This window comes from Aethalodelphis obliquidens, unplaced genomic scaffold (assembly GCF_003676395.1).
Source record: "Aethalodelphis obliquidens isolate GAN/ISIS:26980383/991018 unplaced genomic scaffold, ASM367639v1 scaffold9, whole genome shotgun sequence".
Taxonomy (NCBI): domain Eukaryota; kingdom Metazoa; phylum Chordata; class Mammalia; order Artiodactyla; family Delphinidae; genus Aethalodelphis; species Aethalodelphis obliquidens.
The window spans coordinates 19,285,463-19,302,445 of NW_020837953.1; the positions used below are offsets into that span (position 1 = coordinate 19,285,463).

At 56.2% G+C, this 16,983-nt stretch overlaps 1 protein-coding gene across 2 annotated transcripts in view; it reads left to right on the forward strand.

Annotated features, from left to right (window-relative positions):
• Positions 1–16,441, forward strand: part of HIVEP3 (HIVEP zinc finger 3) — a 101,323-nt gene extending 84,882 nt beyond the window's left edge. Inside the window, exons 5-7 of one of the 2 annotated variants that reach the window (XM_027108912.1) lie at positions 4,851–4,937; positions 9,173–10,071; positions 11,189–16,441. In XM_027108912.1, coding sequence (XP_026964713.1) covers positions 4,851–4,937; positions 9,173–10,071; positions 11,189–12,001 — 1,799 coding nt within the window. In that variant the 3' untranslated portion in view covers positions 12,002–16,441. The remainder of the gene's footprint in view (positions 1–4,850; positions 4,938–9,172; positions 10,072–11,188) is intronic. The other variant, XM_027108913.1, reaches the window with a different exon arrangement.
• The last annotated feature ends 542 nt before the right edge of the window (positions 16,442–16,983 follow it).

Consider the following 16,983-nt stretch of genomic DNA (forward strand, 5'->3'; position numbering starts at 1 on the left):
GGCCTTAGGCGGCCAGTTGGGACTTTATGGTGGAGAGAGATGGGAATAATCCCTCAACAGTTCAAATAACGGCCTTTGACTCTGAACACCAAAAACCTTGTTGTCCAAGCCCCACTTGACGGTGCGGAAAATGGGTCCCTCAAAACAGAAACGACTGTTAAAGCCGGAGCTGTAACTATAAGCCAGGACCCCTGCCTCCTGGGCATCACCCCCGCCACCGTCCTCTCTGTGAGCAGTTGCCCCTTTGTCTGGAAGGAGTGGCAAAATCAGGTGGCCAACCAGGTGGCGTCCAGAGCGGATCACAGCTGCTGGCCCTATTCCCAGGCGTGCCCAGGGGACCACACCATTCTGTTCTCAGCATGGAGAGCCTGGCCCTGAGAGTGCCTCACGCCAGGGCCGTGAAGAGCTGCCCGCCACCGTGGAGAACCGTCATCCTGCCACGTGAGACTGGAAAGCCCCCCGGGGCTGAGTTCCCAGCCAGAGCAGTCTCCCAGAGCAATCCCTCTTCAATTCCCTCTGGCTTTATTGAGAGGAAAGGCCTGGTCTTTTTCTGTCAGGTCTGAGAGAGGCCTGGGTCCCTGGCAGGAACACCCCTTTTCCAGGAGATTCCTGCATTGGAAGCCACATGCCGAGCTATCTGCCGTCCCTCCCCCGGTCCCTCTGAACCAGCACACAGCCCTGGAGGGTCCAGAGCTCCTAACCTGAGGGGAGGGTCTGCAGGCCCTCTGAGTGCCCTGGGGGTGGAGCCTGGGGTGGAGCCCTGAAGGCCCCGCCCAAGAGGGTTTGCTCTCACCCTGTGATGGGGGGAGGGCTGAGCCCTCTGCAAATGCTCCTAGAAGATTCTGGAAGATGACACCTTCCAGAGCCGGAGCAGCGAGCGCATCCGAAATCCTGGAACGTCAACCTCTGGGACTTAGAGGGGGGCCAGTAAGGGTGGTGGCAGGTGGATGCAGAACCAGCTCCCTCTTGGCTCTCTCTGAACAAGGCAGGGAGCGAGGGAAGCCGCAGGATACTGACACTCCTGTTTCTCCCTGGAGTCATGGACCCTTCAGCCACCAGCCCAGATACCAAAGGTCCCCTCCTCTCAGGGCTCCTGCCTCCATACAGCTGCTTCCATCTCCTCCCTCCCCTCATCCTTGGGCTCGGGCCCAGCCAGGCTGCATGAGAGATGAGGCTGGGTCAGGTGGTCCTCAGGGCCCTCCGTCACCACCACCTGGCTGCACCCAGCCCGGGAGCCCTTCCTGTCTGTCTCCGTCTGCCTGTCTGTGTCTCCGTCTCTGTGTTAGACATCGTGGCAGCAGCTCCGGCCCCTGGGCGCTAGCAAGGGGTTGTCTCGGTGGGTGCGGCCAGGAAAGGCCCACTGGGATGTCCCTGCGGGGGTCTGGGGTCCCATGTCATCTTCTCAGAAGGTTCCCAGAGGCCAGCAGAGTGGCTGTGCTGGGTACAGGCCGTTGCACCGATCGCCTCGGGACAGAGCTGGCAGCTTGGGGCAGGCCTCAGGGACCGAGGGAGGGTGGTTGGTCAAAGCCCAAAGCTGAATGGGGCAGGGTCACTGGCTGATGCCCTCAGTGGAGGGTCCGCCTCTGTTCCAGACATCCATCATTTTCCATCCACTTGCCTTTCCTCCTTCATTCCAGGATTGTCGGGGTTTTGGTGGGGAGCTGGGACGACGGTGAGAAGCTGTGAACTCTGCTTGGCAAGCCCAGGCTTTGACCCTTGACAAGGAAATGGTGTCCAGGCCAAAGAAAGGCACCTGAGGTCATTTGGTACACCTCCCTCAATTCACAGAGGGGGAGGTAGGCCCACGGAGGGGAAACCAAAGAGGGCGCCAGATAACACTCGGGGCTGCGCATCCGGCCCTGTAACCCCGTGGCCTATCTGAGCAGCCACCCAGACTCCCACCTCCTCCCTACAGCCTCCAAGGGCAGGGGCAGAGGAGAAGCTGGCGTCCCGGGCCTGCCCGGTGCCTTCTCCTGGGGGTTCCTAAGCCCAGCCTGACTGGTAAAGCCAGCTACAACACGAGCATCATCTCAGCGTCTCTCTCCTCCTCACCCCCGTGACTGTGGCAGAGTCCCCCGGGTGCTCAGTAAAGAGCGATTACTTGGTGTGGGGGGGGGGGGCACACAGTGTGGGAAGGAAGGAGGTTCCACGTGGTGGGCATCTGCTGCCTGCGAGGCACACTCTGCTGTCACTCTCCATGTTTCCTCATCAGCTCCTCCCAGCGTCCCCGAGAGGTAGGTATTACTTTACAGTTGCAGAAACTGGGGCTCAGAAGGTTAAGAAACTTGCCCCGGAGCACACAGCTAGCAGGTGGAAGAGCCCAGACTCAAACCCAAGGCCATCAGGCTCCTACACATGCTGGTTCTGCTCTGCCAGCGTGGAGCGAGCAGGGTCTCTGGAGTCCTGAGACCTGGTCCCACGTGGGGCTCTGCACTAGCTAGCAGTGTGGCTTTGACTGGTTGGTTCGCCGTGTTGGTGAATGGGAGCCCTCCCACAGCATCCCGTCACCTGATCATGTCGTCTAATGGCATCCTCAGCGCCAGGGCCGGGAGTTAGAACAGAAGCAGGAAGACCCTGGGCCTGGTGGGCGTGGATTACGTGGTCTGTGAGGTTCCTTCCAATACTTTGCTTCTGGGATGAGAAGAGCATTTCCCGCTCACGGTTATTACGCACCCATTGTGTGCTCATCATCTCACCTGGTTGAGTAGAGACCCGAACGTTCCAGGCCGAACAGGTACAACAATAATGTCATAGCCAGAATGAGCAGTGTGCATAGTCTCCTGGGGTCCGGGATAGTCAGGGGATGGCAGGCTGGTCTCAGAACCTCAGAGGATATTCAGTTTCTCTGGCCCGTGGAAGACCCCAGATGCCTTGACCACCCCCTTGACGTCCTGCTCAGGCTTAGCCTGCTCACAGCAGTGAGGGCAGAGGCCCACAGTGCGGGACAGGGAATGTTGGGGACCCTCCGGCCCTGGCATGACTCGAAGTTATGGCTCTGCTCTCCATCTGGCCAGGAGTAGAAGATCCAGGTTTCTGTCTAGTTAAAGGAAGAAAATCTGACTTGGGAAGGATGGAGTCACAGACTAGGACTAAGGGAAGGAAAGAGGAAAGAAACAGCTTCTCTCCATCCTTGCCGCCCTAGGCCTGCACACCTCAGGCAATTCAGCTTAAGATTCCCTTTACCCTCTCAGCAAAACCCTAAGTTTCCTTAAAATTCTCAGAATGATTAAGAAGCACCCTTCGGTTCATCCATGGGCCCTCTCTCCCTATTCACCCATCTATCCACCCATCTATCCTCCTGTTTATCCATTTCTCCCATCCTCTCATCCGAATAGTTTGTCTTCCTATCCATTTATCTTCCCATTTATTTTCGCATCTGTTCCTCCACCTCTCCCATTCGCCCTCCCACCAATCCATCCTTCCATTCACCTGCCCATTCTTTCATCCTCCTGTCTGTTTGTCCTCCCATGCATTTGTGTGTGCTGCATCCAGCCAGCTATTCTCCCACTCACCCATGTCTCCTCCTTTCCCATTCTCCATCCTCTCATATGTTTATTGATCCATTTTCCATCTATCCTTCCATTTATTTTTATCCTCCTTCTGTCTATCCATCTGCTTATCTACTCATCCAGTATCCCATCCGTCTGTCCAGCTCCTTCCCGCTCATCCTGTTCATCACTCCATATTTCCTCTTATCCACTTATCCATCCATCCATCCATCCATCCATCCATCCATCCATCCATCCCTCCATCTCTCTATGTGTCTGTTCTTGGAGTCCATTCTTCCCTCTTCCATCTATCTGCTCAAACTTGCTAACTGATAAGATTAGTGAGACAGAGCACCTGACTCAAAGAATTGACAGTTTCTTGTATGAACTACCATATGGAAATTCAGCAACCTACAGAGCAACAGTGAGCACGTCACAGTTTGGAGGTGATAGCTGAGCCCAAAGGAGCATCCTGAGGCATCTGGCCTGCGTCCTTCTGGGGCCGGCTGGAGGCCCTGTGCTGCGCCTTTGTAGAGCATACCTGCCCACAGGGCTTTGTGGCCTGGGAAGTGCTGTGCGCACGTGGGGGAGGATTGGTGTCGCTATCTTTCCCCTCATTCCACAGAGCGGCCACCTCTGCTCTTCAACCCACTGCGGACAGAGTCAGCCACACCCCGAGGGCTTCGTAGGCTTGGGGAGGGGCAGAGCCTTAGTTCGGCCTTCCCTGCACGCACCACCACCCCCGGCCGTGTCTGCACGGCAGTGACCTTGGAGGTCCAGGAAGGGGACATGACTCTCTAAGGAAGTCAGGACTTGGGCCCCAGCCTTGTGGCCCCCAGGTCCGGATCTAGCAGATTTCTCTAGGTCTTCTGCCCTCTCTCCATTTCTAACAGTAACTTTGTCCTGGTTCCTCTTCCCAAACCCTAAGATTCTTCCCTGTGGGCTGCCCTAACAGTGTCCTCAGCCAGAAGGGCATCCTCAGTACCCATCCCCCATGCTGGGTTAATGGGAGCCCTGATGTCATCCCGGTATTTGAAATGGCCGGGAATCCTGTTTGATGAGTGTCACCAGCTCCTGGGCCCAGAGTTAAAGGCAGGAAAAACTTATTGCACGTGACTTGTCTTTTAATTTCTTTTTTGTTTGTCTTTTTAATCAGCATCTCACTTCTTCATTCTACCCTTTGTCCCCTCACACCCCTCACGCACCCTCCCCCAGCTCCTCAGTGCCATCCTGCACGGGGTCTGTGGCTGTGCATCCCACCTGAGCACCTGGGCGGAGCGACGTCCCAGCACCTGCCAGCCAGGCGCCGCCCTGGGCCCCTGCCCTCCAGCCGAACCTGAGTCTGTTCTCATTCCTTTCCAGGGAATCTGACTAAGCATATGAAGTCGAAGGCCCACAGCAAAAAGTGCCAAGAGACGGGGGTGCTGGAGGAGCTGGAAGCCGAAGAAGGTAAATGAATTGCCAACTCCCGCCTCCCCCTTCTCCTCCTGTCCCCCTTGCCCTCCCCTTGCTTTCTGTCCTCCTCTCCTCTGCTCTGCCTCCTCTCCCTCTTCTGTGCCCTCTCCTCTAGTTTTCCCAACTGCAGGGCGACAGAGGTTAAATTCACAGAATGACCGCCCCCACCCCCTAGACTTACAGCGCGTGCTGGGAGCCGTAGCTGTGGTGCATTAAGGTCTGCCAGGCAGGTGGAGCGCCCGGCACCCCGTGGGTGCTCAGTGAATGTATGGTGAATACATTAGCACATGAGTAATTACAGTCAACATTGATTGAGCACCCACTCTGTGTCAGGCATGCTCTAGACACGTGCCATGATTATCTTGGCAAATTCTCACTATGACGCTGTGAGGTACACACCCACACTCACACTTACACACTCTGGGCATGAGCCTGACGCCCGGGCCTTTTAGAGCTAGAGGTTTTCAGACAGACCTGACAGTCCCATGTCACCTCCCAATCCCATCCCCTATCCCAGCACCGCACCCTGACCTCAGTCCCCCGTTAGCAAGATTAGAGCCACATTAGAGCCAGTTTCTGAGAAGACAAGACAGTGTGTGTGGCTGTGCCCTGCCCAGCCTCAGCATCCAGGGAGGAGGCCAGAGGGGCTTTTTTGGCAGGTAGACGAGCGGCCAGAGGTACTCCTCCTGCACTGGGCAAACCTTTGACCAGATTCCCTAAAATCGGAATCAAGAATTACAGTGTGACAAGGAGAGGTGTGTGCGTCTATGTCTCGTTTGTTTTTGTTTTTCTGATTTGGGAATGTATCTACAACCTTACAAAAGAGTTAGGTCGCATTTCCTTTTAGGTGAAACAAATCACCTTTATTGAACAGAACACAGTGAACTTGGGGCTGTACCCCCGAAAATGAGGATGTGGGGTTACCATTCTTATCAAAAAAGCACATCAGGCCATTTACAGATGTCTCACTGAGTCCTCGTAACTGTGGTAGAAACTTGTGTTGCCCCGTTTTCACTTGAAGACATTTAGTAAAGCTCAGACAGGTAAAGGCAGTTGCCCAAGGTCAGACAGAAATGCTGGCTGCAGTGCCTGCGGGCTGGATGGGCCAGCTGCACCTGGGTGGGAGGTGGGCGTTCCGACTAGCACTGCACCGGGGGTCCACTGAGGGACCCTGAGCTGTCCCTGCCCCTCTCCCAGCTTCATTTTCCCAATGAGGCCAAAAAGGATGACCTTATTTGAGGATGAAATCAATGCATTCATTCCAGAAATACTGAGCACCAGACCCGTTCTAAGACCTGTTCTGGGTGCTAGAGATTCTGCAGTGAATAAAACATAGTTCCTGCCGTCGGGAAGCCTGCGTTCTAGAGGGGAGCTGGGCAATGAACAAATGTGGAATAGGGCAAGGGTGATGAGTATGAAGCAATACATCCTTGAGGGGCTGGGAAGCGTGGGGAGTGGCCTCTCTGTTCGGTGGTGTGAACAGAGAACATGAGGCGAGGTGTCAGGAAGCCAAGTGGGGCCTGGAGAAGGGCTCTCCCTGCAAAGGGAACAGCCGGAGCAGAGCCCCTGAGGGCCAGAGTCGGGGGGAGATGAAGTCTGAGAGAGCCGTGGCTGTGAAGGCCAAGGGATGGACTTGGCCGCCTGGTGGAGCAACGCCCTCTGCCGTTCCCTGACTCCGTATGCAGAGGATGGCCGGTAGGGGGCGCGGCTGGAGGCAGGGATCCAGGCTGAGCACGTGTTGGACTTGGGTGGGCCGAGGGAGGTAGGGAGACGTGGTCGGATTCTGGATACATTCCGCAAGTAGAGCCGAAGGGGTTTGCTGACGTAGTGGGGCGGGGGGCGGGGAAGCATGAGGGAACAAAATAGCCAAGGATGACTCTGAGGTTTATGGCCTAAGAAACTGGAAGGATGGAGTTGCCACTTCCTGCGATGAGGAAGGCTCGGGGAGGAGCTTGTCTGTTAGTCGCGAAGTGACGGTTGGGAGCACAGCTTAGGAAAGATTGCCTACGGGTGGCCGGGCGGGCGCCGCAGCCCCGCCCCTGAGGTTGAGGAGGTTGAGCACCAGCGCCACCGTGTGGCAGGACCCCCTCGGCGCCCCAGCGCGCTTCGTTCCTCCGGTCCCAGGCCACAGAAAGGCGGAGCTTTGTGGAGACTTGACAGCGAGGGGCGTTGGGAACGGGCCGTCCGGCTGGGGCATCCCATAGAGCCCTGAGCGAGTCCAGATGTGGGGGGCTTTGCGAACCCTGTGCTGGGCAAGGGACCCTTGGCTTCCATCACTCCTGCTGGGTGCCTGGGGCAGGCCACCGGCCCTCTCTGCCCATCAACTTCCTCATCTGTAAAAAGGGACATTAGGATCCTTCCTGGTGAATATCAGGACTCTGACTAGTAGCACCACCCCTCTGACCTTCAACCGCAAGATGAGATGCTCTCATTGCTGCCTGTCTGCTGAGGTTGTGAGGTACTTGGGATGAGAATAGCTAAGGTTTGTTGGGTACTTACTGGGTGTCCGACCCTCACGGTCCTCCCAGCAGCTTCATGAGATGGTGTTTATTAGTCTTACTCACATTTAACAGACAAGGAAACTGAATACAGAGAGAAAAACTAAGTTATTCAACATTATACAGCAAGGAAGGGGTGGAACTAAGGTTCAAACCCAGACCATTTCCTGCAAGGGTTGTAAACCTTAGTCCTGGACTCTCTGGGTGGTGTTGGGGAAGCATTTGCCTACTCTGGGCCTGGATTTCTCCGCATGTAAATGAGAGGTGAGGCGACGTGAGCTCCGCCCCCCCCCCGCCCCCCCGCTAAAGTCTTAGGCGGGAAAGTAAATGCGTGGGACAAAACTTAGAGATGTTTTGCATGCCCTCGCCAGCCCTATTCCTTTACCAATCCCCAGTCCCTTCCCCACTCTCACTGTTCTGCTCCTGGCTGCCAGGAGGCCATGCCCTTGGCCCCATGGCCCTCCCTTCACCTGCCAGCTCCAGTTCCACCCCATAGTTTTTGACCTACATCCTCTTGAATGCCGACTGTCATCCACTGCATGCATCTTACTGCTGTGTGTTGAGCCATTGGGAAGCACAAGTGCTGGGCTTTCTACCCCCAGGGCAGCTCTGCATGGTGGGGTGCAGAAGCCTGGTTGCACCAGTGGCCTGAGTCAGCTTGTGTGTCCAGCTCTCCCGGTCAGTAGTTGAGTGGGTACTGACATGAGCTGAGTGTTGGGCCAGCAGGACCCAAACCCTCAGGAGCCTGCCAGGTGGGCTAGATGTTAGCGGAGCTCCCCATGGAGTCCTGATTGCTGCCGATTTCATAGATCCCCAAACTAGGCCTGTGTCCTGTTAGTGGTGACCCAGCTGGTTGGGCTGCCCCACCAAAAGCCAGACCAGGAGGCTGGTATTTCAGAGCTCCATTACCCCCCAGCTGGGAGCACCAGGGGTTCTGCAGACAGTACCTTCTCTGGACATGAGTGGCTGGGATGAGGCCCTGCTCTGCAGCCAGCCTGAGGCCAGCTTAGCCAAACCCCCGGAGAGGCCAGGGCCTGCCACCTGCCAGATACCATTGTATCAGCCAGCAGCAGCCTAGCCGCAGTGGCAGACGTGTATGTAAACTGACCATGCCCAGCGCTGCTGGACTGGCCAGCAAGGCTGCTGTGTCCCAGAGTAATAGATTTCTTCATGGATGTATTAAGAGTGACTATAATTATTTGAGTCCTTGCTGTGTGTCAGGAGTGTGTTTCCTCCGCCTAGCAAACCCTGTGAGGTGAGACTGTCAAGTTCATTTGACAGAGGGGGACACACTGAGGCACAACAGGGTCACTTAACTTGCTCATGGGGGAGCCAGCACTGAAATACTAATGAAACAAAAAACAAAGAAAAGACCTATCTTGTTTGCTATGGTTCAATCCCAGCCCTACTACTTACCTTACCTGGACAAGTGACTTCAACTCTCTCACCTTGGTTCCCTGTCTATAACGCGAAGATAAGAATAGTGCCGACCCAGCGGGATTATTTGAGGACTAAGTGAATTAACACATGCAGGCCCTAGAACTGAACCTGGCACATGGTAGATACAAGGTAATTTTTGCTGTGGTTATTTACAAAGCGTTCCCGTCCTCTCAGTGATCTTGTGCCACTGCCATGGCTGTCAGGCCCAGTTTGCAGACTGGGACTCTGGGGCTTAGAGCAGAGCAGCCTGGGGCTGGCTCTGACCTCGGGTTTCCTGTGTCTGCCCCTCAGGAACAAGCGATGACCCGTTCCAGGACTCGGAAGGGCGAGAGGGCACAGAGGCCGTGGCGGAGCACCAGTTTTCAGACCTGGACGACTCGGACTCAGACTCGGACCTGGACGAAGATGAGGATGAAGACGAGGAGGAGAGCCAGGACGAGCCATCAGGACCGTCCTCGGAGGCACCCCCGCCCGGCCCGCCCGCCACGCTGCCGGCAGACTCCTCACCTGTTCAGGGCCCCCAGCCCCCAGATGCCACCTCTGGCAGCCAGGCCACCAGGAGCAGCTCAGTCTCAGAAGCCGAGCGCTTGGCAGCCGGCAGCTGCTTCATGTCCAGCCAAAGCATCCTGTGCCTCCCCCGGCTGGGACCGGCCCCACCGGGCCCCATGGAGAAGGACACAGGCTCGGCCCTGAGCTCCAAGGCCGTGTCCCCAAGGAGGCCATGGTCCCCGAGCAAAGAAGCAGGCAGCCGCCCACCACTCGCCCCCAAACACTCACTAACCAAAAGCGACTCGTCTCCCCGGCGACATTCACCTGCCCGAGAGCCACGGGCCTCGGCCCCGAGCCCACCTGGCCCCCAGACGGGCCCTCTCCCCCGTGGGTCTCCGAGACTCGAGCTGTCTCCTCTCACCCCCCACCCCCTGGGTAGGGAACTGCCCCCTGAATGCGAGGGCGCCACAGACCCAGGCCCGCACAGACACTCGCCCACGAGGAGATGGTCTCCAGGCCAGGCCGAGTCACCGCCACGGTCAGCGCTGCCAGGGAAGTGGGCCTTGGCGGGGCCGGGCAGCCCCTCAGCGGGCGAGCGCGGCCCAGGCTCAGGGCTGGCCCCAAGGGCTCTCTACCCACCCGCGCCTCTACCTCACAAGCTGCTCGCCAGAAGCCCAGCGGAGACCTGCACCTCCACGTGGGTGAGTTCCCGTCCCCGGGGTGGCTGGGCCGCTTCTCGCCGGCAGGTGGGGGGCTGTAAGCTCACACCTCCCTGAGGCCTCAGACCTGGAGGTACACCCCTGCCAGCTCAGCGGTTACCAAGAAGACGGGTACTGGGCACCTCCTGTGCCAGGCACTGTGCAGGGTGCCTGAAACCAGTTAGTTTAGTGTCCGAAGCAGCAGAGCACGGACTCTGGAGCTGGACTACCCAGGATTAAAGCCAGGTTCTGCCACTCATAGCTGTGTGGCCTTGGATGTGAGTGTAAATACTTGTGCCATTTCCTCCCCCCGCACCCCCATCGCCATCCCCACGTATTCTTTGAGCAGATGGCAGAGCTCAACCAAAATCATCACATCTCCAGCATGACTGCCACCAGCACCCTCAGAGTCACTGCAGCCAACACCCTCCCTGTCATACCATCAGCACTGTCACTGTCACATCACCACTGCCATCTGCCATCATTACACTCCAGCCACCCCATCAGCTTGATCACGGCTGTCACAGTATCACCATCCCCACCGCTGTCATGATCACCAGCACTGATATCATTATCATCGTCAACTCACCTTTCCCCTCCCAACACCTTTTCTGTCACCAGATTGTCATAAGCCCAACACCGCTGCTCACCACCAGCAGAGATTCAAGCTCCAGGGGGAACACGAGCTAGGAATCTTAACTTGGTTTTTAATTTTGCGGTCGTGTGCAAACTCCTGGAGGTGGGAGAAGGCCAAGAGACTGGAGTGGGAACTCATGTTCTAGGGTTAAGTTGGGTCAGTATCATTTGAGGAACAAGAGAAGCCACAGAACCGAGACAGAGGGCCAGGTGCATAGGGGCCAACCAGGCAGCCCCGTCCTCGGAAGACAGACAAGCTGGTTGGAGGCGGGGGACCATGTCCTGAGTGTACCCATGGTCACCGTTCCAGAGAGGGCGCCCACACAGGGCAACACCGTAGGCAGGGTCGGGACTCGGTTCTGGGCCAGCTCAGCCAGGACTTGCTCTGTGATCTCAGCGAGTCCCCCCCTGACTCTAGGCCTTGGGGTCTCCGTGTGCCCAGCACATAATCCTCGCCTTACTCTGTCTTATTTTCTGACCCCAGCAGAAGGCCGAGTCGCCAAGTCCCTCCTGTTCACCTGGCCCTGCTCATCCTCTCTTCTCCCGACCCTTCTCTGCCCCCCATGACTTCCACGGCCACACCCCGGCCCGGACAGAGGAGAACGTCTTCAGCCACCTGCCTCTGCACTCGCAGCACTTGACCCGCGCCCCGTGCCCCCTGATTCCCATCGGCGGGATCCAGATGGTACAGGCCCGGCCGGGGGCCCACCCCACCCTGCTCCCCGGGCCCAGCACGGCCTGGGTCAGCGGCTTCTCAGGGGGTGGCAGCGACCTGACGGGGGCCCGGGAGGCCCAGGAGAGAGCCCGCCGGAGTCCCACCGAGAGCTCATCGGCCTCCGTGTCCCCCGTGGCTAAGGTCTCCAAATTCACACTCTCCTCGGAGCTGGAGGCCAGGGACTACCCCAAGGAGAGGGGCAGGACGAGCAGGGGCCTGGGCAGACCTCCCGACTGGGAGCCCCGCGCAGCCGAGGTGCCCGCAGAGCCCGTGCCCACGCACAGTCCCCGCACCCCACCCGAGGCCTCGCCCCGGCCACCCCAGGGCCTCCGGGCAGGGTCCCGGAGCCCCCGCCTGGAGTCACCGCGTGCGCCGGCCAACCCCTCGGCCTCCGCCACCCCGCCGCTGGACCGCAGCAGTTCCGTGGGCTGCCTGGCCGAGGCCTCCGCTCGCTTCCCAGCCCGGAGGAGGAACCTCTCCGGGGAACCCAGGACCAGTCAGGGCTCCCCCGAGCCCTTGGGAAGTGGGGGGCCCGGGGCACCCCCACAGCAGCCCGAGGACCGGGGGCCCCAGAGCACTTAGCCTCTCCCCGACCGCTTCAGCAACTGGCTTCCGGTGTTTGGCCACAGACGTTTCCAGCCGACTTCCTCGAATCATCTTGCTGTCACGGGCTCCCTGTCCCATCTGTTGTTCTGTCCAAGAAGCTTCTGCTCAGCCCCCGTCTGTCTTATCTTCCCACCATGTATGCAGTTACCTGTGCCTTTTTCTGTGACCTTTTGTTGCTTGAAAAGATACAAACAACACACACACACACACACACACACACACACACACACACACACACACAAACATGAAAACCCCACGAGGTATTTGAGGCTGTGAACATTTAGGTGGGGCTTCACCTTGGGCCACCGTGGTCAGCAGCTACCCCCAAGGCTGGCAAGAGGCGGTCAGTTGCTAAGAGAAAGGGGAATGCACTGAAGCAGAGAGAGAGAGAAAAAGAAACTTTAAAGATATATATAATTAAATGTAAAAGCAAGCTCTCCTATGTACAGTTGTTTATGGTTCCTATTTATTGCTGCTTTATCCCACCCCAGCTAGTGGCCTCCCCTGGCTCCCAGCAGAAGGGCCAGCAGCCCGAGGCAGAGGGACGGGCAGGGAGACTCCACGGGCAGGCCCAGAAAACTCCGACTTTCTTTTTCCTAGGACTTCGACACAAAATATTTGGAACGGGTAGAAGGTAGGAGCTGGTTGCTTCCCCAGGACTCCCAGACGTCCAGGTGGCCTGCGTCATGATCCCGTCCTGGCACTGGACCTGTAGACAAATCCGCATGCCCCCTGGCCCAGCACCTCTGCCCCTCACTGCACCCTCCCCCTCTGTCTGGGCTGGGAAAGGAGTTCCTGACCATCTCCACTGGTTCCTGAGCACCTGACCTCGGCCTTGCTCTCAGGGTCCCAGCCACTGGCTGCCATCCTTGTTCTAGAAACTACCCACAAGGCTGAAGTGACAGGGCCCAACCCCTGGGGGTCAAGATCCAAGGTGCGTTGCCTCGCCATTCCTGAGGCCAGGCTTGGGCTTCATTTTACATTTGGTCCCTGGGGTACAAAGGGCCCTATTTCCTCCATGGCTGGGCTTTTCCTGGGCTCAGCACTGGAAGTTTGCAAGGACTCATTTCTGGACCACTTTGCAGCACGACTGGTCCTCCTGTCCCCGTCCCACACACCGTCAGGTCTCCACTGCCCCCAGGAAGTACCCAAAACCGTGACTGGTGGGAACTGCCCAGGCCTCCTATTGGTTGGTTTAAATCTCTTTTAAAAAATAAAATTAAATATATATATATATATAAACCTGGTGTTTGATATTTCCCCTAGCCTCCTATTGTCCAAGGTCATTTGAATTCTTCTCCAAAGCAATCAGTAAGAGCTAGTGCCTCTTTCCTCATCCCCATCTCCTCCTTTACGAAGCTGCCCTGTGTTTCCTGGTGCAAAAGCCTGCTTTGTTTAAAAAAAAAAAAAAAAAAAAAAAGACTAGAAATTAAAATCCCGAGTTGAAATATGGAACTTGAACTCTAGCATGTCTACCCAGCCCTGGGATGGGTGGGGTTTTCCACAACATTCTGAAATCATTTTCTTTAGTTTCTACCAGGGGGAGAAAGCATGGGGACCACGGTCATGGCCCAGCCAGGCTAGGTGCTAACGCTGCAGAGCAGAGACCTCCTTGGCCAGTCCCCATTCCTCAGGCAGGCTGCATGAATCGTGTGGCCATAAGGGGCTCCTGAGCTGTTGTTTAGACGGGACACCATAGGTGCATAGGGCTGGGGCACTTCTGTGAGCTCCCCGCCCTCCGGCATAATTCCCTCCTCTGCCCATTCAGGACCTTTCCCTGCTTGGCCTCTGCTGCCAGGACAAACCAGCCACAGGTCAGCCTCCAGCCAGACCACCTAGTTCATTTCCCTTTGGCTAAGACAAAAAGGGGACAATAGGGAAGGGCCTACCTGGGGGTCTGCTGGGCTCCAGGGTACAGGGGGTGGGGTTAGCCAGCACTTCCTGGCTGTCTGACCCAGAGTCTGGGGCTCCCGGCCCCCCTGGAAGAAGGCCAACGAGCCCAGCCTTTGCTGTACTGGCACTGGTCAGGTCTGGCAGCAGGTGGGAAGGAGCCTGAGCCCCAGTCACAGCCTAGGCCAGAGGCCAGGGCTTTCCTCATCATTACCTTCCGGCCCCACCCCAGGGGGCTGCCCAAGGACTGGAGACTTCAAGCACTGAGGCCTGGGAGCTGGATAAAGGGCATTGCTTCAGCCCAGGCTTGAAATATTCCTGGGCCAGATCTTCCAGCCCCAGACCTACAGAGCAGCAGACTGGGCTCTGCTAGACTAGCCCGTGACCTTGGGGGTGGCTGGGCCCCTCCCCCAAGCCCTGCGCCCCAGCTCTCCTGGGCATCACTCCCCCCTGTATTCAGACAGCCCAGCTGCCAAGGTTTCCTTTCTGGAGGCCTGTGTGGCCAGCAGGGGAGAGTCCTCACCGCCACTGGGGCTCACAGGCACAGGCAGAGGAGATGGGGGCCGGGAGTCACTGGAGAGCCATTTCTCAATGACAGAGACACACTGTGCAAGCAATCTGGCCAAAGGGCTACTGCCCTACACAGGTGCCCAGAGAAATGGAATTGATGCCACCAGCCCTGGCCGTGTGTCACTGAGCATGGCTCTAAGCCCCTCTGCCAGCCTCTCTTCCGGCTCCCCCAAGCACAGAGCTCCCAGCCCACACGCCCACCCTCATAATGTAGGAGAGACTCTCACTCCACGCTCTCCCCCACCCCCTACCCCGGGACCCACTGCCCTGCTCCCAACCACTTGCACAGTTACAGCTTGCCTGTGACCCTGTTGTCCCTGTTAAGGGACACGGTAGAGAAAGCAGTGCTGATCTGTTGGCACGGACACCCGTCATGTGCTCTGCTGAAATGTGCCGGATGGCCATTCCTTGATACAGGCCTGCTGTGGTCCTCGGGTGTCGGCAGGGTTGGGGGGTGTGGGCCAACTTGCCGAGGTTTCAGAGCCAGCCTTGTCTTGGGGATTCCAAGCCACCTGCCCCCCAGGGCTACCCTCCAGGATGCCCTTCACCCTCAGCAAGCTCAGGGCCATTTTGGGTACTAACCTTGCTCCTCTCCAAGGCACCTTTTTACGAGCCTAATCTCCCTCCCCCCGCCAAAGCCCTGACCACTACGACCCTCCAGGAGGCTGACAGCAGTGAACTTCCCACTCTCCCACCTCCATCAACTCCAACTTCCAGACCCAGCAGTCCCTCCTCGAAAAAGTCTGAAAGAATTAGTTTCTGGACCCCTCTAACTCATGCTCCATCCTCACCCGGCCCTTTTGAACAGGAACAAGCAAGATAACAGAGCTGAATTGCTCTCTAGTCCTTCCTCCAGGCAAATCTTTAAAGCAAAAGTCCTCCCTGGGCAGCCATCCATGGAGACAGATCCACAGCAGTGACCAAGGGGAGAAGGTTCCTAAAGACCTGTCCCACCAAGTCTGCTTCTGCATTGAGAATCCCGTCCGCTTGCCATTGGAAAACCGCTTCGGCACTTATGATCACTTTACTAAACCTAGTGTTGAAAAAGGAAGAAAAAAGAAACCGAAAAAAGAAACGTATAGGCAAATGTAAGATACACGCTCTCTGTAAGATAAAAATTTGCCTTTTTTTTTCTAAAAGGTGTACGTATTCTGTATGTGAAATTGTCTGTAGAGAGTTTCTATGTTCTTAAATGGCAATACATTCCAAAAATCGTACTGTAGATATGTACAGCAACCACACTGGGATAGGGTAGTTTTGCCTGTAATTTTATTTAAACTCCAGTTTCTCCACTTGCATCTTGCAATGTTGGTATGGTATATATCAGTGCAAAAGAAAAAAAAAAAAATCTCAACAAAAAATCCTGCAGGTCTAAAGCACAGAGTCTGATGTACAAAAGGAAAAAACTGCTCAGTATTGATGTGTGTGACCTTTGTTGTAAATTACATCTGTACTGTGAATGAGAAGTTTTTACAAGTATAATAATTGCCTTTATTACAGCTCCGGCTGAGTGTTCAGCCTGAGGGTATTTTTTAAAAAAAACAGCACGTTGGAATAAATTTGAAAATCCCAACAGAGGCCTGCTTGCCCGGCTCATGGTTTTTCTTAGGGTTGTAGAATGGAGGGACACCTGGAGTCCCAGGTGCTTCTTTTGCTACAGAGAATCAGGCCCAGAGAAGGCAAGTGAGCAGGCCACGGTCACACAGCCTGGGATTCAAGGGGCCCCTCCCTTCCCGGCTTGGCAGGAGGCACAGGTCCATTGCCATGTGGTTTGGGGTCTATATTCGTTTCCTAGGGCTGCCGTAACAAATTAACAAACTAAGTGGCTTAAAACAGGAGAAAGTTATTCTCTCGCATTTCCGGAGGCCAGAAGTCTGAAGTCAAGGTGGTGGTTCCTTCTGGAGGCTCTGGAGGAGAATCCGTTTTATGCCTCCCTCCTCGCTTCCGGTGGCAGCAGGCGATCTTTGGCCTTTGGTTCGTAGCCACATCACTCTCATCTCTGCCTCTGCCTTCGTATTGCTGCCTTCTCTGTGTGTCTCTTCTAAGGATACTCGTCATTGGATTTGGGGCCCACCCTAATTCAGTATGATCGCATCTTGATCTAAATAAGTTCACACTCACAGGTTCCAGGGGTTAAGATATAGCTGTGAGCCAGGCTGTATCAGTCACACTAATTTTGAGGGGTCACCGTTCAGCTCACTACAAGGTAAGACCTGGAAACTGATCATGACACAGCTATTTACTGCCTGTGTGATATTGGGCGAGTTACACAACCTCTCTGGGCTTCTGTTTCCTAATCTGTAAAGTGGAGGGTTGTTGTGAGCATTAACTGAGACAGTGTATACAGCATGGCTAACAGAACCTTGAACATAGTAAGCCTTCGACAAATATCCTCTGAGCGGACCTTGCATAGGGTGCGGGGGTCACAGAGATGAAAAAGACAGGTATAGGTCCCCACCTTTTGTATTCAACGATGACTTGCTGAGCGCCAGTGCAGG